Source organism: Micromys minutus (assembly GCF_963924665.1).
Source record: "Micromys minutus genome assembly, chromosome: 6".
Lineage (NCBI taxonomy): Eukaryota > Metazoa > Chordata > Mammalia > Rodentia > Muridae > Micromys > Micromys minutus.
In genome coordinates this window covers 29,464,446-29,488,930 of record NC_137975.1, presented here as the reverse complement: position 1 = coordinate 29,488,930, position 24,485 = coordinate 29,464,446, and the positions used below count along the sequence as shown (strand labels likewise).

At 41.2% G+C, this 24,485-nt stretch overlaps 1 protein-coding gene across 1 annotated transcript in view; it reads left to right on the top strand.

Annotated features, from left to right (window-relative positions):
* The window catches only part of NEK7 (NIMA related kinase 7), a 124,059-nt gene that overhangs the window by 49,499 nt on the left and 50,075 nt on the right, over positions 1-24,485 (top strand). Inside the window, exons 2-3 of the mRNA XM_080918590.1 lie at positions 3,797-3,879; positions 20,029-20,169. Of these exons, the coding sequence (XP_080774716.1) occupies positions 3,823-3,879; positions 20,029-20,169 (198 nt within the window). The 5' untranslated portion in view covers positions 3,797-3,822. The remainder of the gene's footprint in view (positions 1-3,796; positions 3,880-20,028; positions 20,170-24,485) is intronic.

Here is a 24,485-nt window from a genome sequence, read left to right as displayed (position 1 = left end):
GGAGGTCCTCCTGCTCCTCCCTCTCCTTAGTGCTGAGATTAAAGACCTGTGCTACCCTGTGCTACCACAGCCTAGCTTGATGGTGAACTTCCTTCTTCCTTGAAGCCAACCTTTGCTCTGACAGTAATCACCCATTACTGAGTTTGAATTTCAAATCTGAGTTTGAAATTCCATGCACAGTGTGCTGCGTTTTGGTTTGTTTTGTATTTTGATGTGTTCTTTTCTTTCTCTGGCTCTCATTTCAACCTGTTACTTATTCCAGTTCATCATTTTCAGTGTCAACCAGGGTCTTCTAGTAACAGCATTTCCCATTTTGGCTTAAAGATTAATGATAAATTAGTTGAGTTTGATAATTTTTTTTCATTATTAACTTTATGCTTCATTAGGATCAATAATCACATGATGTCTTTGTAACAAGTACATATGTAATGATTGACTAAATATCCACCCAGCTGCCTGTTTATTTCAGACATTGAGCCAAGTATTTGAAATGGACTTTGTAGTCTAGAAGATCAAATGTACATTAAACACATTTCACATATTAGACGTGTTTTGCTTCAGTCATGCAGGATTAGTTAGAAGACGAAATAGTGGTGAGAAGGCTAAGTGTGAAAAACACTTGCTGCACAAGTGTGAAGGCCTGAATTTAGAAACCCAGAACTCAGGTAACCCCAGAGCCCTAACAGCAAGAGAGGGGAGAGGGGGGAGTGATGGGGGGGGGAGACAAGAGAGAGACAGAGACAGAGGGAGAGACAGAAAGAGACAGTGACCAGTGGCTGAGAGGGCTAAGTACCTTCGTAACCACCTTGTCTCAAACGATATCCTAAGTGAGAACCACACCCAAGGTTGTTCCCTGATCTCCATAGGCTTGATGTGGTACATGCGCATCCTGCTCACAGGAACAGCCTTATACAAAGACCAGGTACTCAGTGACGCAGTGAGCCATGTCATAGCTCAGGAAAGAAAATGACATGGCATTTGTGCTTTTGGCTGGAGCTTAATATATCCTGTAGATTTTCATTTTCAACTGAAGACTCTCTGATTGGCTTCCTTTATGTTTTTCAGAGTTGTTCTAAGGTCCTTTTTCCTTGGCTTCATTCTCTCCTACTTGTATTTACATGGGTAGTGCCAGGTATCCGTGTGTATGGTAATACTTTATTGTGACTTAACAGTATTTCTCAGTGTATTACTGGATCAGTCAGGCTGTGGGATAATAAAAATTTCACATAATACTTTTCAGGATTCAGTAGCCTCAAATTAAAAACAAAAAAAGCAGTGGTTGGGTTTTTTTCTGTGACTCTCAGAGACGGTTTAATATTACAAACAAATGTTTCATAGAGCTCTTTGACCAAGGAGAGTTTCTTTGTGGGATGGCTTAAGAAACCATCTGTGGACACCAAATGTGAAATGTTGGTTTCAGTGTTGGGTTTCATCTTTACCTTCTTTTCTCTCTTCTCTCTTTTCCTCTTCAAGTACTAGTATGTGAACTCAAAGCCAACATTAAAAATAATTACATCATGAAACAAATAGATCAAGGCAGATAGTAAAAATGAGCAGTTTTGGGCTGGAGAGATGATTCCGTGGGTAAGAGCGTTGGCTGCTCTTTGAGAGGACCTGAGTTCAGTCCCCGGCTTCCTCATAGCAGATCAGCCCCATCTGTAACTCCTGTCTCAGGGAATTCTGGCTTACACAGGTACTGTACACATGTGGTGTACATGCAAAATATGTATACACAGGAAATAAAAATGAAACAGCTAACATTTCATGTAATGCTCAGACATCATTGAAACTATTAATGTCTTTCCTCTGAGATGAGGGACTGAAAAGGATGTTTTCTTCTATTTTTGTTCATTGGACTAGAGGGGCTGCTATTGCAATAAGGCAAGAATCTATTTCAATATGATCATTTTTAGCATATGGAATAAATTCTGAAAACAATGAAAATCTTCAGCTTTTACAATGTAATAAAAACATAAGAGAGGAAATAATGTGGAGAAAGATATTAAATACCAGTGTATTGAAACTGAAAACCAGTTTTGCAAGAAATTAAATATTCTATGTTCATAAGTTTGTAGACTTAATTATTATTTCCTTGGTATTTTTGTAGTCCAGGCTGGCCTCGAACTCACAGAAATCCACCTGCCTCTGCTTCCAAGTGCTAGGATTAAAGGTGTATACCACCACTGCCTGGCTTGTTTCTTATTTTCAACTACAGAATTGAATCTCGAAAACTTGAAATGGAATCAGACATATTCTGAAATTAATATTAAAGTTAAATATGTAAGCAGAATAAGGACTTTTATTTTTATATGCTTTGAGACCAATTCTCACTATGTAGCCCTGTCTGACTTGGAACTCATAGTGATCCTCCTGCCTCAGGCTTCCCAAGTGGTATGGTCCACGAGTGTGCATCATCATGCCTGATTATCAAGATTGTTTAGTAAGCCAGGTATGGTGACACACACCTTTGATCCCATCATTCTGGAGCAGAGGGAGGTGAGTTCAAGGTCAGCCTGGTCTATATAGCTAGTTCCAGAACAGCCAAGGCTATGTAGAGAGACCCTGTCTCTCCTGCACCCCAATTATTTTATTATAAAGCGTTGCTAGTTAGTACTGTGTTTTGTATTACATATGGCAGTAGCTCTGGACCTAATACACTGTAGTTCAGATGCCCATTGACAGGAGGTTTAAGCATAGACAAACAGGTCTCTCAACAGAAAGGAAAGGGAAGCTAAAACAGATATGGTCCCCTTGGCACGGGTGGATAATTGGTTTCAGGATCTTCGGATTTGCCACGGGTACCATAATCTGATGGTACTCTAGGAAACCTTATATAAATTAGGGCGTGTGTATTTCAAGCCATTATATAGCTTCATATAACCTACACATGTCTTCTCATACACTCTGTGAGCTTATGATGCTGTATTCAAGGAATAATGCCAAGAAATATCTACATGTATTCTGAACTGACATATCCCTGTGAATACAGAGTATGTCTCTGTGTACAGAGTTGCTTGACACAAGATGGAGATGAGAGAGTGGCATTGTGGCATGGTGAAGGGCACTGTTTGAAAAGAGCACAATTGGGCATTCATAAGAAAAACCATTTTTATTATATATATATAATATACTAATATGTATAATATATTATAATTATATAACATAATTAAAATATATTATAATATATATATTTTTTTTCAGACAGCAGTCTAAATTCAATAAATAGAAAGGGGAACTAACAATAGGGAACTGATTCATAAATAGCTTATTCATCAGAGACAAGATTGATTATCTAGACTGCATTAAAATGAATTTCTGTTTACCACTGAGAAGGTTTTAGACAACGCATGTGTCTGAAGATTGAATTTTCAGTACAAATGACCTATATCCAGAATATTTTTTGCCTTACTTTAAAGGATATTCTAAAGTGAAATTTAAAATAAATGAATAAAAGATTTGATATAGAAAAGCAATTTTAGAATGTAAAGAATAGATACATTTTAGGGTTGCCGCGCATTGAGGCTGAGTCTGGGGAGCTTCCAGTGCTATTACTCTTCTCTCAAGCATGCTAAGGGCTGTCCTTGGTCGGCTTGCCTGGAGGAGTGGAAACGGCATGCCGGTGTATGGTTATGTGAACTAAACAGCCTGGGTTTAGCAGGAATGGAAGTAGAAGTGTCAGTGAGCCGTTCGGAAGCGTTGCAGGAATCTATCGTGTTTCCGCACGTGTCGGGCCTGTGGAAGTGGTGTGAATTGGTAATGATTTCGTTATTTAAATTTCAACGTTTCCGTTTTGCAGGATCCTGAAGTCCCAGTTGAGTCAGGATGGATGAGCAATCACAAGGAATGCAAGGGCCACCTGTTCCTCAGTTCCAGCCACAGGTAATTTAATTAAGCAGGGATAAGTGTCTCTCGCTGTTAAACGCGTGGGGTAAATTCACGGCTGCCGTAAAGGAGCGGCCAAGTGTTCGTTTTGGATTTCCAAGTTGTAGTCAGAGTTACTGGCTTCTATGTGCTTCCCAATGCTTCATCCTCATATAAAACAGGACAGGAGGCCAGCTCTTCCTCATAATTTCATCTCATCGATGTCTTAGCTTTGAGGGTTACTGCTAGTCTGGGCGGGGCGGGGGGGGGCAGCGTTTGGGAGTGTCTCTGCATTTTATACCCTCTTCTGCTTTGGCTAGCTGCTCTGACTTTCATTATTCATTCATTCATTCCTCCTTTCATTCTCTCTCATTCTCTCTCTCACTCTGTCATTCTCTCTGTCTTTCTCTCTTTCCCTCTCTGGCTGGAAGTATTTTTTTTTTTAATGTTATTCCTTATATCTTATAGTGTAAAATGAAGTAGAAAGGGCGTTTTTGTAAAACAATGTCAAATTAAAATTCAACTTGGAGTTTCCCTGCATTTGTTGTTACGGCAGCTGGCAAAGCCCCATAGGCAGTGGATGGTTACAGTCGTGATCTCCACTTTCCGACGTGGTACCTCATGGTCGCTACCGTCCTTCATACAGGCACTTCTCCGCCTATGGAGAGGTCTTCAACAGCAGTCCTCACTGGCCTTCCACTGGCCTGACCGCGGTTTTACTCAGAGGTTCTCAGTGTTGAGGACCCGAGAGGACTTACCAGTGAAGTCTGAAGCGGAGTGGGTTTGTGGCAGTGTCCGCTCCGGCTTCCCCGAGAAGTGCGCGCTGGCTCTCAAGGCGAGCATGCGCAGTGCCCAGGTTGGTCTCCACACCTGCTTGGTCTGTGGTTTCATTTGCTTCGGTGCATCTGTTGGCTTCTCCCAGTTCTCTTCAGCTCAGACACGGAGCCTCCAGAAAACTCTTTTTCTGCTTCCGTGAAGTCATCTATGTCCTACCCTCCCTCCTGATCTCTAGTTTTTAAATTTTGATCCATTCTTCCGGGACCGGCTAAAGCGTCAGCATGGCTATAGGGCCTGTCGGATCTTCCGGTCTTCCCCGGAAACTTGATGGCTGATCTCAATCTCTCTTCTGGGGTTTCCCGAGTCTTTGTTATCTTTGTTTTGTTTGTCAGTATAGGCATTTTCCTTAGCTCTCTTTATTAGGCTAAAACCTTGTGGGAAAGGATACATTACTTTGGACACCGTTGAACTCTTAGTTTTACAAGTACTGCGGCTCAGTTAGATACCGAGTTGAAGCCAGTCAGGATGTCCTGAAAAGGAGCGTGTTTGCTTCGTTCTCAGGATACTTTGTGTTGCTTTGCTCTCTGTCCTTGAGTTTTCCGTATTGAGAAAAACCATTTAGAGGAAGGACACTTGCTTTCAGGATTGGCTTTATCAAGTCTTTCTGTAACTTGGCAATGGTCTTCAGTTACACGATCAAGATTGTTATAAGCAAATGGTATTGGCTGTACCTAATTCAATGCCAGCGTGTAGGAGGATGGACGCTGAGACACCATTATTCCATAACGCACCGTTCCTAGCAAAGACAATATAAAAGAACACCTCTAAAAATTAGGGAGTTCATGTTGTGATTTTGAAGTTCACAGTTTTGACTGGTCCTGTGCTTCAAAGAAACCCCCTCCCCCCCTTTTTTTTGGCCTCCTACTGACTTGCCAACCAGGAAAGGTCGGCCGGCAGTAGGAGGCAGAAATGAAAGTAATCGGTTTCTTATGAGACACTAGGCAGCCACACAGTCTAAATTTCAAAATCCTAGAGCCGGTTCTGCATTTCTTTTCACACCGGTCCTTTAGTCTCTGCTTCCTGCTGTTGCTCCTGTGTGGGTGGACTGCTTTCCCTGTGGGAAATCGGCAAGTGTCATCCCCGGCTTTGGCTGCCTTGTGGCATATGGGGGGAAGGGAGGAGCTTTCCTTTTTCCTCCTCTCTGCCTTCAGACCGATGGTGTGAGACAGCGCAAGAAAGATTACCTGACAAGAGCTTATAGGCGTTATTGCTTATTAAGTCTTTGGGAAATGTTCCTGCTCTGCGTAGCATTTTAAAAGACAGGGAAGGACAGTCTGGGCTTAGGGTTGACAACCTTCCTTTGTTTTGTTCCACACCATTGGACTGAATAATGGGGGTGATATGGAAACATATGGTTAGCCCAGTGACTCCTTCACTTTTGTAATGCTAATGGAAGTGTGGACACAAACAGAAATCTAAAGAAGCCCGCACCCTCTGTGTGTCAGACTCCAGTCCCTCTGGAGTGATGAGCTGTGTACGTTCTTAGCATGGCTCCTCCCTTCCTTGTTTGAGAGGTGCCTATAAGAGCACACACAGCCTGGGATGTGTGCCCTCATTTTAGTGCAGAATCAGTCCCTCTGTACTTAAGGTTTAGAATATGGAACCTATGTGTTTTTATTTATTTATGTTTTACATTACTGCTGCTCTTGTGACGTTAAGGCAACATTTTTTTTTTTTTTTTTTTTTTTTTTTTTTTTTTTTTTTTAGCTTTCTCTCTCCTCCTCCCTTGGTAGTAAGCACTACCGTCTAGAGAACAGTGAATGCACATTTCACTTGATTCTTCTGGATTTCATTGCTCAAGCCTCTTGTATGACAGCAGATTTTCCTCCTCTAATACAGAGTCTATAAAAGGCAGGGGACAGAAAAAGTAAAAGATTACTCTTGAATAGTGGAGTTTTATATTTACACTTTGGCAGAGGTTTATGACAGCTTATGACTGTTCTCATGCGTAGATTTTTTTAAACGAGAAGGGTCATGCTGCATGTCTACTTTTTAATTCTAACATTATACATCAGCGATCACAGAGTGCAGTTCTAAGAAGTTCTAAGAATATTGATTTTTAGTAATTATTAGAAGCTTGAGTTCTGGAGATTTCTGCTTTTTAAAAATAATTTGAAATATTGCAATATCTGGGCTGTTTGCGAAAGGAAACATACACCAGAACTGTATGTAAAGAACTGTCTGTGCTTTGACAGTTTGCAGACTATGACGGCACTATTTTAGAGTCTTCTTAGCCCCAATGTGAGCTAGCCATCGTTTTATGCTTCCTGGCAGCACCAACTAGTATCCACTAGGGATTTTGAGTGTATAAAGTGAGCAGGATGCTGGAGGTCAGGGGCCCCTTGCTACATGCCCAGGAGCTGAAGACTGGGCAGGAGGAAGGTAGCCCCCTGGTGGCTCACAGTAACGCAACAGGGTTTGCTCACAATCAGTGCACTGCCTTTTTTTTTTTTTTTTTTCTCTTTAGCTTATCTGCCAGTTATTCCCCGAGCAGTAAGGTTTATTCTGCTCGCTTTGATAAATTTGTGCTGTGAAGGTATTTGTAATAGGCATGGAAAAGAGCTTATAGGTCGGGAAGTCTTTATAGCAATTTAGGTGATGTCATTTTTTTCTAAGTGCTCACTTCGTGCAGGTTTTATGGATATAGACACAGAATAAGTTAGCCTTGACTACAGTTTTGCTGGCTGTAATCGAGCATTGTGGTCTGATCCTTGAGTAAAGCCTGAGGCTTCTCCCTGATCACAGACTTAGTCTGGAAGATTCTATCCATCTTCCTAACGGTCCCTGTTTTTTTGTTCTTCTTTGCTACAACTCTAAATCATCCCCTGACCTCACTCTCAGCTGACAGGTCCTGAACACTCTCACATTTCTTAGGTAGCATCTGTGCTCTGGTGGTCTGCCTCAAGGTCGTCTGCCTGTAGTTTGGGGATGAACCTACGGAACTGCCTTCACCTGGCAGAATGCTCGGTAGAGTTAGATCCTGTACTACCCCCTACTCAGTTGAGACTTTTCTAGAAAGTGATGTTTATACTCAAGTCTCCATCTTCCTTTCCTCCAATTTACAGGGTGTAAGCTCCTCCCCTTTGGGCCATGTGAGCTGCTCCATCTTGCTACCTACACGGGAAAATAATTGATTATCCTCTAGTGCTCGAAACCCTTCTTTCTCCTGGCTTGCATACATCTGTTTTCCCCTCTGGTTTTACTGGCCTCCCGTTACCCTCTGTCCTCATCTTCAGCCATCTTAATAATGGATTCCCTAGGGCTTACTTCTTACATCTCTTCTGTGCCCATTTGTATTCATTACCCATTATCCATTCCGTTTTCACGTTTCACAAACATGACTCCCGGAATCATCTGAGCCCGGAATCCTGCTTCTCCCAAATTCATATGCCCAACGGCCTTCCCACGGTGGGACTGTCCTACCCGCCTTACCTCTCCCGTGTGGAAACCAGTTGTGGCCAGTCCGTCCTTCTTGCGGCTGCAGCTGGATCATCGCTGGCTTCTTCCTTTTTCGCTCATTATGTTTGATTTATCATATTTAAAACACTTTTAAATTGGGAGATTTCTTACTGCTTCCATTCCCTCCACCGGGCCAGAGGCTCTGTTGTATTGAAACAGCCTCCTCTGTGGTCTTGCCCTGTTCCATCTCTTCCGCACAGCATTCAATAACCAGTGTAAAGTTGTGCTTGTCCGAGATGTAATTTCCCATTTGTTCATTCCCCGTATATTGGAAGTGGTTGTGTGTGTTTGTATTTGTGTGACCTTCTTTAAGCATGAAGTGAAACTGAACCTTCCTAACCATCGAATACACCTCTGTTCTCATATTTTTTTCTATAAAATCTATTGTTTTATCATTGTCAACTTTGCTCTTTGATTTTCTTGTTTTAGACTGTAAACTGTGTTACTAGTTTTATGGTAGACACAGTAGTAAATCAATACATATTTTTTAAAACAAATACAAGCTTGGTTCCAAATCAGCCCATCTTTTTTTCTTTTCAAATGTCACCTTTAAATCATGTTTTATATAGATTATATATTATAGTTATCTTCAGAATTTCCTGAATGATATATCCAACTTCTCACATTCTCTATATTTAATGTTTTTGTTTTTAGTACTATGATCTTTCTTGAGCACAGGCACTTCATTACTTCTAGTTGCTTCTGTCCAGTAAGAATCCACTTTTAAAACCGTACATTGTCATACTCCTTCTGGGTTCTGTGGCTTGGAGTGAGTTCTGCATTTGTATACGACTTTGCAGATCTGTGGTCACCTTTTCCTTCTCCGATGCATCTTGGCCTTTGCCAGCTATGGACTTTGATTCAACCATATTGTGAAACCTATGTTTTCTCTTCTCTCCAGTGTGAGGGTTCAGGTGGTTTGTAAGGATATGTGCTCACTGATGGGGTCTAGCGAGTGTAGCTCTTACATTTTATATTACTGTGAATCTATGATATCATAACAGAGATTCCAGAAGTCTTATAAGAGTGGACCTAGATAATTCATAAGATAAAAAGATCATTGCAATAAAGATAGTATGCTTCTCACACACACACACACACACACACACACATACACACACACACACACACACACACACACACACACTTTATATAGTTCTTGTCCTGTCTTATCTCTTAAACTCCATACTTGTGCTAGGGATTGAATCACACGCCTTACATATGCTAGGCAAATACTGAATTACTGTGTAACAGGTCCAGCCCTTTATGAATATTTCATTCAGATACAGGCATTCACTAACCAGCCCAGGCTGGCCCTCACCTCACTCTATAGGCATGCCTTGAATTTCAAAAACCTCCTGTCTCAGCCTGCCACATAGCTGGAATTACAGGCTTGGTAAGGCCTGGCTTGTTTTCATTATATATCATATTTGATATTAATGAATGAAAGATGATAGGCAATTAGCATGTGCTCATTGCATGGATAATTATCACTAATGGAAAGTTTCATTTTTAACCTCTTCAGTTCAGTATGTGCCGAAGTGTTACATTATATGGGTTTCAGTGCTTAGAGCTATTGTACTCAGTGATACAATATTAAGAAGTCCATCAAATGAAAGATGATTTCAACATATTGAAAATGTGATTGAACTCTCTTTGATTTTTGATTGATAACTCATGTTTACATACTTAGGAGTAAACATTCCTCGTATTTCAAAGGGCATGCTTTGAGAAGTGTGGGAGACTTTTAGAGGTTGAGCTTCTCTTGTCTGATCTCTTGGAGTTTGAAGTCATTCAGAGTGATGTGGGTAAGGATAAGACTGGTAGTCATCAGACTATCCAGCCAAGTTCAGAATTATGATTTTAATAATCGCTGCAGTGAAATCTCTGTATATTTGAGGACAATTTTGATGCTTAAGAATATCCCAGAATTTTTTAGAGCTATGTATTTATTTGATCGATAAAGTTACTTTTCCCAACAAAATAGATACAGTTTTTTTATAAGACCCATAATTTGCATATGGTTTACTAATTAGCTCTTGTTGCAATGGTCACATTGGACTTAAAATTTCTCTTCAGTAGTTGATGTCTTTCTAGAATAATTGGAATCTCCCTGTGGTAGGAAGTCTGAAAAACAACGTGTCATGTGTGGATTGGTTTGTTAGAAGTCAATAGCACGGTACTTGGTGGTGCTTGTGTATATACTCACAGGAGGCTGAAACAGGACTGAAATGTCCGGCTCAGCTTGAGCTACAGGGTCACCAGAGCTGTCGAGAAGGATCCCTTATCAAACAACGATAAAAGGTCCAGGCGTGATCTCTGCATCTCCCCCAAGTCTGAGTGGTTTGATTTTGTAGTTAGAAACTAGAAGGAAGTAGAGACTGTTCCCTGTGGGTGTGTATTGTGAGCACTGATGGAGAGCTGTCCAGGATTAAGTTTATGTTCTTTCACTTAAGTGTCCTTGTCAATAAATTAGAATAGTCTTATTTTGCAGAGTTGAAATGCAGCTTTCTGTCTGTCTATTGCTTAGCAATAGTTAACCTTGGGTGACTGATGGTATTGATGTTAAATCACAGTGATAGCTGTCAACAGTCCTCATCTTGGGGCTGGAGAGATGACTACGTGCTGCTCCCACAGAAGACACAGCTCAGTTCTCAGCGCCTTCATGGTAGCTCACAGCTATTTGTAATGCCAAGCACCTTCTTCTGGCCTTTATGGGCACCAGATACTCACACAATGCACATACCAGCTTGTAGACGAAACACACATATTAACATCTTGGAAAAATTTGTCAGGTTGTTTGTTTATTGATGCAGTGTGTCATGGAGTCGAGGCTATCCTCAAACTTGTTGCGTAGCTGAAGCGGACCATCTTGCTTCCACTGTCCATGTCACTGTCTACACGCTGGGATTATAGCATGTGTCAGTAACTGTCTTGGCCCACAGACTACTGCCATCTGTTTGTTGCTTTTTTTGCTAGAGCGAACATTTTCCTTCATTACATTTTTATGATCAATCTTATATACACACCGTTTCTCAAGTAGCCGAGTTTATCTCAGTAAACATGATTCCTGCCCATAGTGTTCTCAACCCCAAATCAGTACGATTGGTGTCTTTCTGCTTCTTGGTCCTCTGGGCTGGCAGATCCCTTGGCTCCTCCTGATTCCACCTACCCTTCATCTTGCTGACTGCCAGGCCTAGTCCATCTCTTTCTGCCCATACTCCTTCCCAGACTCCTCCTGCTTCCCAGGTCCTTTCCCACAAAGCCTCCTCTAGGCATCTACACAGTGTCCTAGAACACAGCATAGTGCTCCCACGATTAAAACCCAAATCCAACATTCTTGTCAGGCAAAACTTACAGGGATATTATCCATGCTTCTCCCTTTCCCCTTGCTCCTTGCAGCTCCGTCATAGCTCTGATGCACAGTTCTATGTTTCTCGAACATATCAAACTTAGTCTTTTTGTTTTGTTTTCCGGTGCCGCGGATCAGACCCTGATCCACCACATGCTTACCTAGTCCCCTGCTACTGAATTCGGCCTCTAGACTCCTTCTCTGTCTTTTAATCTCAGCAGAATGGTCCCTCGATTGTGTACTGTAAGGCAGATGCACCCAGGTTATTGTTTCCTTGCATAGTGTGTTAATGTACAGAGTAAACATCAAAAGCTGCCACGTATGTGCTGGGTTTCTAATGTCACAGTATTACCGCTTCTTCATTGTTCAACATCTGTGGGATAAATGAGCAATATTAAAGACAGTCTGCTTTGTTCTGAATTTGCTTGTATTGTGGGATAAATGAGCAATATTAAAGACAGTCTGCTTTGTTCTGAATTTGCTTGTATTATGGGCTTTTCCTTCTGTTTAGTTTTATCAACGGTAGCTGGTAAAGTAGGGGAGATGGTGCCAATGGCTTTAATTATCCTGCTTGTGATAACTTGGGAGAGATGCAGTATTTTTCATTCAGTCATGTAGGATATAGTAATTACTATAAAGGGTAATAGAATTGATAATGCTCATACACTGCAAATGCCAGGTCTTAGAACATTAAGTTGTATGTTGGATGTACCTGTCAGTCATTTCCCTGTTCTTTGGTACATTTCTTCTTTAAATTTCAAACTCTACAGAGTAAGAAATGGCATACCTTTAAAACCAGATGTCAAGTCTATTTTACTAGAAGACTTTAGGGATGGGTTGCTTTTGACATAAAGAAATTGGAGGGAGACACTTTTTCAAATAAGAAGAATCACAAATAGTTGGGCACCACTAGTGTTCATGGCATTTTATTTTCCTCTTCTGGTTTCTACTGAGGTCTCTGGGAAATAATATATATCAGAGTTTGTTCGCCATGTCAGAAGAGGTGTTCCTACTTGTGTGGTTTAGAGGTAAGCAGTGTGCCTTTAAAGAAAAACAGACCAGTGACAGATGGTGGCATAGATTGCCACAAAGGAAAATGGTGGACTTTCAGGGTTTTGCTCTTTTTGTCAGTTTACAGGATACTTGACAGCATTAATATAAAATCTAAACCAATCCATTGCTTTAGGCAAGTAGTAAAGCAAGAATCAATAAGAGGAGTTTGCAATAATGATAAAAACCTTATTAATGGTGTTAACTATTGCAATTAGTACTGGCTTGTGTGGTAGATCATTGCTAATACCTCAAGGAATATCAGGACCTAATTTTCTCTCTAGGGAGTTTATTGAGTCCGTGCTGTGACTCTTCTGATTTCTCCACAGAGAATTATCATTATGTTTCCCTGGATTAGCTATTGCTCAGTACATGTTCTTGCCTTCAAATTTTAGAGCAAATTAGAGAAATTAATTTAATCGTATGAAATTATTATTTAAAAAGAGCCAGTGAACTACAGAATACATTTTATTTCAGAAGTGAAAAGTATCCTTGTGAAGGAAACACAGCGTAAGTAGGGAAGACCATTGTAATTACTGTCGTTAACAAGATTATTAAACGAGTGTTTCGAATCAGCAAGACATGCCTCAACAAGAGCTCAGAATATTTAACATGTGAAAAGTACCGTTCACTCGAGAGTTTCATCTCATAGTTGCCGAATATGATTTTTTTTATGACTTTCTGGGATCTAAGAATTCTTTCAGAGGATAGCCTCTGAGTAAATGTACACACACACACACACACACACACACACACACACACATACACACACACACACACACACACACACACACACACCATATACTGGGGAGAGAGGGAAAGGGAGTACAATTAATAAGTTACAATAAAAATAATACTCGTAAGTGCTTCCAAGTCAGGTTTCACTTTGCCAAATAAGTAAGGAGTTGTGGCTGTTGCTTAGGAATAAAGTGATATTAAGAAGCACTTTATATAGGGGTGGATGCGTTACTCATGGTAATTATAGCTTAAGTTTCTTCCGAAAATGAATGTTTGAAAATACTACCCGGCACACGAAGTCTCCAACCATATAACCACCAAAGTTTTATACATTTTTATGTACTGGAAGCTTCATCACGGCAAGTGTCAAACGGATTTCGGGGAGAATGACTACAGTTACGTGTTCTGCGTTGCCATCCATGTAGTCTTGTATCTAAGGGGTGTGGCTGTTTTCATTCATCAATCAGGGTAGAATACCTGGTAATGAATCTTCTGGTTGTAAGACCCAGCACTGAACTAGGAGATGCTCTGAACACCATTGGCATATATGAAGCATGGGGACAGATGGACTCCACTTTCCTAGGGGAAGGAGGTCATCTTGACAGCTACCGTGCACGAGGTCACAAGGGTCTGTGAACGCACAGCAGTGCGAGAGAGGGGCTGTGTTTTCTTCCTGCTCATTCTCCTGGGGAGTCTCAAATGATTCTGGCCTTGGTGAGATGCTGGCTCCTGCTCTGTGTGCCCCGTGTTTGGTCACTCATCCACGTGCAGTACTTTGAGGGTGGATCTTGCCTCTTCAACAAGAAGTGGGAAACAGATCCGGGCGACTTGCTGTCTTGGTTTCTTTTCTGGTGCAATGATAAAATACTCTGTCAAGAGCAACTTCAGGGACAGAGGGATTATTTCATTCACAGTTCCAGGTGGCAGCCCGTTATGTCAGGGACTGGAAGGAGATAGTCACATGGTTTCTACAGTTAAGAAATTGCCATATTTTGTTGATCCCCCATTTATTTGCCTTATTATTCATCCCAGGGTCCAGCCTATTATGTGATGCTGTTCAGTCAGAGTGGGATGCCCTGCCTCAGTTAACCCAGCTAAGATAAGCTCTTATAGGAGTGCCCAGAGTACGGCAGCACCCAGATGTTTCTCATTGAGATTCCCTTCCAGATGATTCCAGGTCCTGCAAGTTAAATGCAATTGAGCTGAGATGAACGTGGGCTTAGAATGAAAACAGAAGCTAGGATTTGAGCTTAGGCCCTGCTACCAACTCCAGAACCCTTCCCAGTGAGTTCTGTGAAAACACGGTGGAGTCTGTGGTTAGCCAGACTTTCCAGCAAGGTTGGTTTGAAATGTAGTGTTCAGTGTTTCTCACATCACCCCAACAGGGACCACCGTTAAAGTCTCCATTAATGCCCCGAAATGTCACTCAGCATTTCCCAGAACCTTCTCTTAGTAAATATTTTTCTCCTACCTAGCCTCTGGTGATAAACTAAGAACTTGGTTTTGGTCTTCAATTTTGAAAAATGCGTGTATAGTGGGAAAAGCACATGTGTTTAAACAAACAACCAAAGACCAGTGTGATCTCAACCTTGCTAATGCTGTGACCCTTTAAGACATTATTGCAGTGAACCCCCACCATAAATGTATTCCATTGCTACTTCATAATTGTTACTTGTTAGTTATGTATCATAGTGTAGATACGGTATGCAAGATATCTGATGTGTGGTCCCTTCCTCCAAAGGGACCAGCGCCCACAGGTTGGGAACCGCTGATCTGGAATTTATTGTAGGGCCTGAGTTTGTAGAGCTAATTCTTTCTGGAACTGAATGGCTGCTGTCAAGATGGCTGGCTGCTCTATTTAGGACCCAGGAAATAAGGCTGCCTGAAAGAGCTGAGGGCAGTTATCTCACAGAGGTTAAGGATGGAGTTAAGGAGCAGAGACAGCTGTGGTTTGCCACATGTGAAGAAGTTATTCAGAAGGGGTGGGAACAGGCAAGCACACCACCACAGGGAGGCCAGAGCTTATGTGCAGCTGGTGCGTGGGGCCCCTGGCCAGGATGCACAGGTGACTTTAAAAGGTCTCTCCCATATAAGGCATCCTGTAGTTTACCCTGGTCAAAGTGGAAGGCCTTTGAAGTGGATGCCACTCCGGTGCCATTTTCTCTACCTTAGAAGGGAGGGAGAGTCCATTTTCATTCTAAACCAGCAGCAGTCAGTGCAAGCGCTTTCACCTGCTTCCAGTTCCTGCTGGTTTCAGTTTTATTGTTACCCCTAGTACAACTTAACATGCACACATGTACAGGATACATATATCCTACTTGCCCATTCGTTTAGCTTGTTGAGACGGGTAGTTGAACGTCGTGCAAGAAGGAGATAGCTCCTAAAAACAGCCCTTTAGTGGGACTCGCTTAATATCCTTTTTTAAAGCAATAATATGATCTGATTGGCAGTGGCATTTAATTCATCAGAATAAAGCATGGCACTGAATGCATTGTCATGTGACCACAACCAGAGTGCAATGCCAACCTGTCTGACGGCCTCCTGGAGGGGACCGCATCACACACAAGTTTATTTCTATACAATTCTCGGCGAGGGAGTGAGACCCAGGGGTAGCTGTCGATGTGCAGCTATGTCCCTTCTCACATCAGCTCTCCACATCTTCACTCCGTGACAAGACATGGGAGCGGATGAGACAGGCTGTCACTCACCCGCACTGCCCTTTGAAGAAAGGCCATGGGGGGAGAAAGGTGCGGCAAATGGGCTGTGAAGTTTACATACACTGCCCACTGTTAAACAGATTACGTCTAATGAAGTGTCTAATGCTCAGGCCGTATCAGCCTAATCCTTGGTGGCAGGTCATCCCTCAACTGCCAAAAAACACCGCCCTCTGGCCCTCTCTCGCCACTCTGGCCGCCAAGCGCAGGGAGGTGCCCAGTCTTAATAAACCAAGACAGTGTGTGATCTGACATGCAAATGTAGGTCATTGCATATGTAAATGTGTGATTACAAACCTGCATGCCAAAACACATTAGTGAGACTTTGCTCTCAGCATGTGGTTGTCACACTGCCTTAGCAATTCATGCTAATATTTGTCAAGTTATTGTGCAGACAGAAGCTAGACTTGCCAGCCAGATTTAAAGTATATGGATTAGAGGGTGAAGTTCTGGTAATGAAGCTGTACTTCGAAGTTGAGATTGGCAATATTACATCAAGTGAACGAATGGGTTCTGTGTGTACGAAAGAGGAAACTGTGTTTCTTGGATGCTGCAGATTGTCCGTGTGCACATGCATGTACACGCACACCACACGCATGCACTAATAGGTCTTTAACATTCAGTTCACTAGGGGTGGCACTAGTGAGACCCTAATTACAATGTCGTGTTTATGGGAAGTTAGCTCATACAGCACGTGTGCAGGGGAAGGCGTCAAAAGTCTTAGAAGAGTACCCTCGTCAGTAACTTAAAAAACTGGTATCAGGAAAGAAACGACAATTGAAATACCCTCTTCTAATGAGGCTTTTTAAAAGCTTAGAGGTTTTAAAAACATTGATATCCATCCACTGTATCTGAAATTGATACTTTTACCTATTTCCATAGTAAAATATGTGCCATGTTGTCTTAAATGACATTTTAAAATCAGGGATTACAATAAAAATTCAAAACGGAGCAGTCTGACAAATTTCTAACTTTGATTTGTATATATTTTCTTACAGTAGACTTTTAAAGTCTTTTTAAAAGACAATTTCAATATACATGAAATCAGAAATATCTTGAATTATTGGGTGGAGTTGCATAGTGTGGTGTCTCATTGTAGGCGCTTTTTTGGTGCTCAGGGCAGCATAGTATGAGCTGTGTGATGGGAATCAGGTCCTGCAGGTTTGTCTTGATAAGAACTGCAATTGGTTGTCATGAAAGTGAATTAGAGGAGTTATAAACCCCTCATGTGTAGGGACTGTTAAGGAGTAAGTACTACAGTGGAGCTTCTGTGATTTTAGTAGATACTGCTATTATTTCTTTTATTATCATAACGATTTATCCTACGGTCTTTGGTCAAATGAATGTGTAGATTTTATGTTTTGCGTTATATGTTTTAAGACAATATTTTATTACACTTCAAATTTATCTTGTATGTATGTGAGTGTTCTTGCCACAGGGCACTTGCAGAGGTCAGAGGGCAACCTGAGGCTATCTGCTCTTTCTGTTCACCATATAGGTTCCTGGGATCAACTGGGAGCCCAGTTGGATCCATTGCAAGCATTTTTACCTAACGAGCTATCACCCCGGGCCAAAAATGGTGTTTAAAAAAAGAAGAGTGAGGTTTTCAGTAAGAGTAATGTACAGTTAGCAAATTATCCTCTACCTCATTTTGAGAAAGAGTGGTTTAACGTCATGGAATTCCATAGGAGGCATTTACAGTTTCCTTCAGTATAATAAATGAGATGCAATTAACAAGATAGGGTGGACCAGGCTAGGAGTTGCTGTACTGCTCATATGTCAAGCCCAGGACATGGCATTATCAGCCTTACCCACAGTTCATTTGACAGCACAAGGGTTGGAGTTGGGTGCAGTTTGTTTATGAATGGGTGCCATCTTTGGATGCATTAATATGTCTGCACTGTTCAGTTCATTTGAGGGTGACTAGGCAGGCCCACTGGAATGCTGCATTTTCCAGACCTTAGGTCATAGTTACAGCAAGGTGTGAGATGGGTGGGAGAATGGACTTACCCAGTAATCTAGGAGTCTTATATAACTCCCAAATAAGAAGCTCTTTCACTGCCCCAAAGGGCAGACCATTACTAAACAGACCATGTTGTGTTATATATGGGTGGAGTTATCAAAGCCAGATGCCCATGACTATGGAGGAATGACAACATCTGAAGGCAGCAGGTGTTCCACTAAGGCTTAGCTTTATTGTAACTAATTGTTCAGATTACTGAGTCCCTAGCTGTGTTAGCGCCTATCGCTGTAGAGCCAATCCACAAAGGAGTGATGATAATAGTTACATTTTGTCTGCCTAAAATCTTGGTTGTCTCTCTCATCACATTTTCAGCAAGCTGTTTGAGAGCAGAAACAATCTCTGATGGTTCTGCTTTTGGACTGATTAGCAGTAAAAGAAAAAAAAAAGTTTAGAATTATTTTACCTCTAACCAAGAGGTTACTAGGTGAATGGCTGCTAGGAGAGGGGCAATCTGTTTTCTTCAGTGAGATGAGCCACATTCCAGGGCAGCCTCAGAGTGGTTGGCCAACACAAAATGGATTTCATGGTTATTCTGTATGTGACACTTCTGTAGTTGTTATGGTTTGGTGGTGGTCTTGTCTTTGGAGATTTTGGTTTGGGTTGGTTTTATGAGGATGAGAAAGTAGAACATCATGTTGGGTGAGCATAGGGTGAATCTGTGAGGATGGGGGTGGGGGGAAGAGTGTGATCAAAATGTAGTGTGTAAAAAAAAAAACTTTAAAATGTCCAATGAGAAAAGAATGAAACAGTTTCTTTAACAAAGATAATATATATAATAGTGTAATGGTAAACGGCCTGCCATTATTAATTCATTTATTTACAAATTCAGCTAGTTCATTAGTTTTCCAGAAGTTGAAGTAGTGTCAGGAGTTTAAAAATTGTTGTATGTATTAGTAGACAGATTGGAATAGGTGATTAAGTGTGTGTGTGTGTGTGTATGTGTGTGTGTGTGTGTGTGTGTGTGTGTGTGTGTGTGTGTGTGTGTTTGGCTGGGGGAACAGTGTCCATTTCAACTCAGACTCTTTGAAGAGGACAAGGACCAGAGAAATCCAAGATTGGTTGAGTCTGACCTATAGTATGTGACCTAAAGTCAAGTTACCGAAAATTCTTATCTAAAATATCAAAGTCCTTCTCCTCCTCTGTCTTCTTTTTCCTCGATTTACTATTTTTTTTCAGCCTTTTCATTCTTCTGTTTGTTTTCTTCTTATTGGGTCAGCGTGTCTCTGTGTAGCCTTGACTGTTACTCTGTAGTCCAGGCTGACCTCAAACTCAGGGATCTGCCTGCCTCTGCCTTCCAAGTGCTGGGATTTAAATAATATCTATCTATCTATCTATCTATCTATCTATCTATCTATCTATCTATCTATCTATCTATCTAAAATATATACATATAAATAATATATATATACATATAAAATCTCTGTCTGCCTGCCTGTCTGTCTATCTATCTATCTATCTATCTATCTATCTATCTATCTATCTATCTATCTAAAATATATACATATAAATAAAATATATATACATATAAAATCTCTGTCTGCCTGCCTGTCTGTCTGTCTGTCTATCTATCTATCTATCTATCTATCTATCTATCTATCTATCTATCTATCTATTTATCTACTATCTATCTATATAAAATATATACATATAAATAAAATATATATACATATAAAATCTCTGTCTGCCTGCCTGCCTGCCTGTCTGTCTGTCTGTCTATCTATCTATCTATCTATCTATCTATCTATCTATCTATCTATATTTCATTTTAGTACCTGCCCTCCACAACTCCTATAGTATAAGATTCCCCAGGACTGAAGTTTCATCTTCAGTTGCCTTCTCTATTTTCAAGAAACTAAAATATCGTTGGCGTGGGATGTTTGCAACTTTACTGTAGGCAGTATATACCATGTACATCACATCTTCATATCCATAATTCATATGCCTTTATGTATGTTTTGTGATTGAAACTCTTTTTGTATTATTTTTAATTACAGAAGGCATTACGACCAGATATGGGCTACAATACTTTAGCCAACTTCCGAATAGAAAAGAAAATTGGACGTGGACAGTTTAGTGAAGTTTATAGAGCGTCCTGTCTCCTGGATGAAGTTCCAGTAGCTTTAAAAAAAGTGCAGGTAAGATGATTTTTAACTGTGTAAATTAATGTGAAATTGTAGTGTCTAAAAATTAGATAGGAAAACAATCTCTGGAATGATTTGGGTCATGGAACTATGGTTTGAGAATCCTAAGAAAGACAATTGCATTTTTAAACACTTATTTTGAAGGTAATACAAGGGTAGAAATTAAGTTTTCCATATCATGTTTGCACAAGGTCCAAGCTAGATCTGTCCACTTCTCACTGTATATATGTGGCTCTAATACATAGAAATTAATGTGTAGTACAGACACTTTATGCTTATCCACAGCTAGCTTACAAATAGATGAGACTCAGACTATGGTTATTTTATTTAGCTTGACAATTACTGGGTGGGGGGGGGGTCACCACTAATCTGCTCTTCTAACTGCTGGCCTGGCTGTCTCCCCAGCAGTGTACCCCAGATTCTTGCTGTTTCTCCTGGCCGTGTGCTTATGGTTCCTCTCCCCTCCTATCTCCCGTTCTTTCTCTCCTTCTCCCCTAGTCTCTCCTCCAACCAGGTCACTCCAAACCTCCTACCTCTAATTCCTCCAGCAACTGGCTGTGGCCAATTTTATTTTAACCAATAGTTTTAAATCAAGCAACAAGGTTTGCACAACTAAAGCTTGTAAACAGGAGAAGTCACTTGTAGGCCTTTGTGTATAGAATTAACATTACTATATATAACAGTAGACCAAACCTCAACATTAATGTTCCGTTTTAACATTACTCTCAGACTTGAAAATGCTCACAGCTCTTTCCCCATAACCAAGGATGACTGGGGGTGGGGGCAGTGCTTAAGAGGGAGAGCAGAATTGTCACTCACTGGACAGAATGTCTCAACTGAAGCTCTGCTTCTATTTGGTACCAAAAGAAGTGATTGGTTTATAACACACATGCAGTCAGTGAGGCAGGCCAGCCACGTTCCCCGTGGCCGGGAGAATGATGGTGGTGCTTTCTTACCTTGGTTGGCCAGTTTTCTTCCTTCCAAACTTGTGGGTCATCTTTCAGCTCCTCTTCTAAGCCTGGCCCTAACCCTAGTGTTCTAGTTCCACTGAACATGCACGGATAATTATCCGCCAGGCATGCCCGCTTTCCAGATCCTCGCCAACTTTAGTTTGTCCTAATGGTGATCCTCAGCCTGGAAAGCACTTAGTCTTCTCCCTTTCATGCGATCTACAAGCTCGTCATAGCCATTACGGAAGCCAGGTTGTCATTCATATTTCAAGATGGAAGGAAATGTTAGGGCTGGGCGTAGATAGCTCAGAGGACGAGAGTGCTTACCTAGAATGTGTGAGACAGTATGTTTGATCCCCAGCGTTTAAAAAAATTTTAAATGAAAGAACCATGTGGCATATGTTTAGATTATAAACATCTATTTATAATGTCCTTAAAGCCCAGTGCACAGCTTATGAATTTAACATTAAAATATTTTTTTTCATATTTTTAATGCCTTTTACTCATTCTTCAAAGGTATCTATATTATAAATTTAGTGGCTGTGTTGAGGTTGCTTACAGTTATTTGCTGGTCCAACACTTGCATGATATTGTTGTATGTTTTTACTAGTATGCATATGCAAAAACTTTTTTTTTTCATTTGTGCCTAAAAGTTGAAAAGGTGGTCCGTGAGCATGGTTGTGCACCATACGTTAATTCTGGGTTGTTTTCCAAAGTTGGACTAGTTCATTTTTTTTCTTGGCAGCATAAGGTTGAGGCAAGAGGGTGGCTTTGAGTTTGAGATCAGCCTGGGTTAGGTAAGTGAAAACAATCTAGAATAAAGATGTCCGTGTTTAGGAAACACATGACTTGGGGGAAGATTATTCCTCTACTAAAGACTTTAATTCATATTAAAACTCTATTAAAGTTCCACTATATGTCTGACTACCACATGCAAAGAGTGCTTAAAAACAGTTGCATGTTAAACCCTGTGGCACAGCCTCATGTTAAATAAGACTTTGCAGAGGTGAGATGTCAGTTTGAGCTGCTGGAGCTTAAGCCAGGCTATAAATGGGAAGAGGAATTTGAGAAGCAGACAAATAAGGATTCTCTACAGATCCTTAGTTACTGTTCTCGAGATGTAGTTAACAAATCACCCCCTCAGCACCTCACTGGAGAGAAGACCTCACCATTCGCCAAAGGTGGTGGAGGCTAAGGGAGAGAATTCAGGGTTTTCCTTGGCTCTCTTTTCGGTTTTCACTGACAGTAAAAATAGAAAAGGACCAGGGTTCGAGTTCTCTCCTGTGATTAGTTTTTAATTAGAGAACCTTGTTATTGGAAATAGGAAGAAAGAAGGAGGCTGCGCTGTTGGTAAGAAGTCAAAGCTTTGTAGAGTCTTACAGCAGTCTCTGAGCTGCCTCTGTGCTGTGGAGGATGACCGAGTGCGCACAGTAGCATTTCTGTCCAGCCTCTGATGTCTGCTTCTGGCTGCCCCTGAGTTGCATTGTATCCTAGGTGCTGTGGGGGGCTATCAGTTTGCTTAATCTTTCCACTTCTTTAATGGGTGGTACTGTGCTGTCTCCTGGCTTAAACATGGCTTTGTACTGAAGAGGCAAATGATGCTGTAAACGGTGCCCAGCTCATCTGATTAGGGGCCAGACCTTAAAGGCTTTGCAAGGAGAAATTTATTTGCATGTCAGACATGTTATTGAGTTCTATGAAGGATTACTCTTGTGCTGAACAAGGAAAACCACTGTTCTTCATTTTTTAAAAAAAGTCATCTGCTCTCCTTACAACAAAAGAGCATTGCTATCCAGTGAGGCTCTTCTGTGAAGACTTCCAAATAAATATTCAAAACATTTGAGAAGAGCTGAATACTGGATTTTAAGGATACTCAGGACCCTATAAGAGCAGCCAGTGATCTTACCCTGTAAGATCTTATGTCTCTAGCTCCTGGTCATTTATTGTGACACATTATAAAGTGGATGCTATCACGCTATAGTCCCTCTTTGTCTTTCTAATCTGCATTCTCATTTGTGTCCATCTTCAAGGCTTTGTTTGTTCACTTTTAGTCATTTTCTGGTTCCTCATCCTAGAGGGCTCAGGTTACTTCTTGGGAATTTGCAACTTTTCTTTGGAAGAATATTCCTTACAATTCTAATAAGTATATTTTAACCACAGTATCAGAAGCTCCTCACATCAATAGGGGTGTGGCTATGTTCCCTATTTAGTCACAGCTGTCATGCATTTATGCCAAGCAGCACATCTCTCCACCATATTTTATGGTCACTGCTAACTGTCCCACCTTCCAGTTTGTTTAAATTGATATATTTGTCATCTGATATCTTCAGAGAAACTGTTACTCTAGTTCCCAGAAGCTCCTTAAAACTCAGCTGGTCCTCACAGTTAAAAGTTTAGGTTTTCCTGTCCCTTCTGTACCCATTCTCACAGCTTTCTATGTACCTCTATACATCTGCACGCCTGTACACAGCTGCACACCTCCACATAACTGCACACTAGTACACAGATGCACATCTGTATACATCTGCACACATGTACATAGCTGCATACCTGTGTACATCTGCACACCTGTACATAGCTGCACACCTGTGTACATCTGCACAGCTGTGTACATCTGTACACCTGTACACAGCTGCACATCTCTACACAGCTGCACATTTCTACACAGCTGTACACAAATACACAGATCTTCACCTTCTACATAGCTGCACACCTGTTCACAGCTGCACACTAGTACACAGCTGCCCACCTGTATACATCTACAGACCTCTACACAGCTGCGGACCTCTACACAGCTGCACACCTCCACACAGCTGTATACCTCCACAGTTGTGTACTTCCATCAGGCTGCATCCTAAAGAGTAAACAAACCTATCCCCAAGTAAAGCTTGCTGTGTTTCTAATTTTATGAAATATTTTTCCAGTTTAATAATTTAAAAGAAACCCTAGCCATATGGTAGTGTTGCATAACTTTAGTCCCAGCACTCAGGAGGCAGAGGCAGAGGCAGGTAGAGTTCTGAGTTTGAGGCCAGCCTGGTCTAAAGCGTGAGTTCAGGATAGTTGGGACTGCACAGAGAACTCCTGTCTTGAAAAGCAACAACAGCAATAACAAAACAAAGAAAACAACAAAGGAAACCCAAGAAGAGCTTACTGATGTACTGCAAGTCAGGCTACCCTGTCAGACAAGCCTGTTAAGTTAGAGGGCACCCACTGACGACTGATCTCAGAACTTATGGAATAGCTGTGGACACAACCAGGTGTATAGGTGTGCTCCATCATGTGGCTGATCCTATGGAATCCAGGAGCAGCATCTGGAACCCTGTGTCTTAAGTCCTGCTCTGGCCATGTTGGTGAGCATGT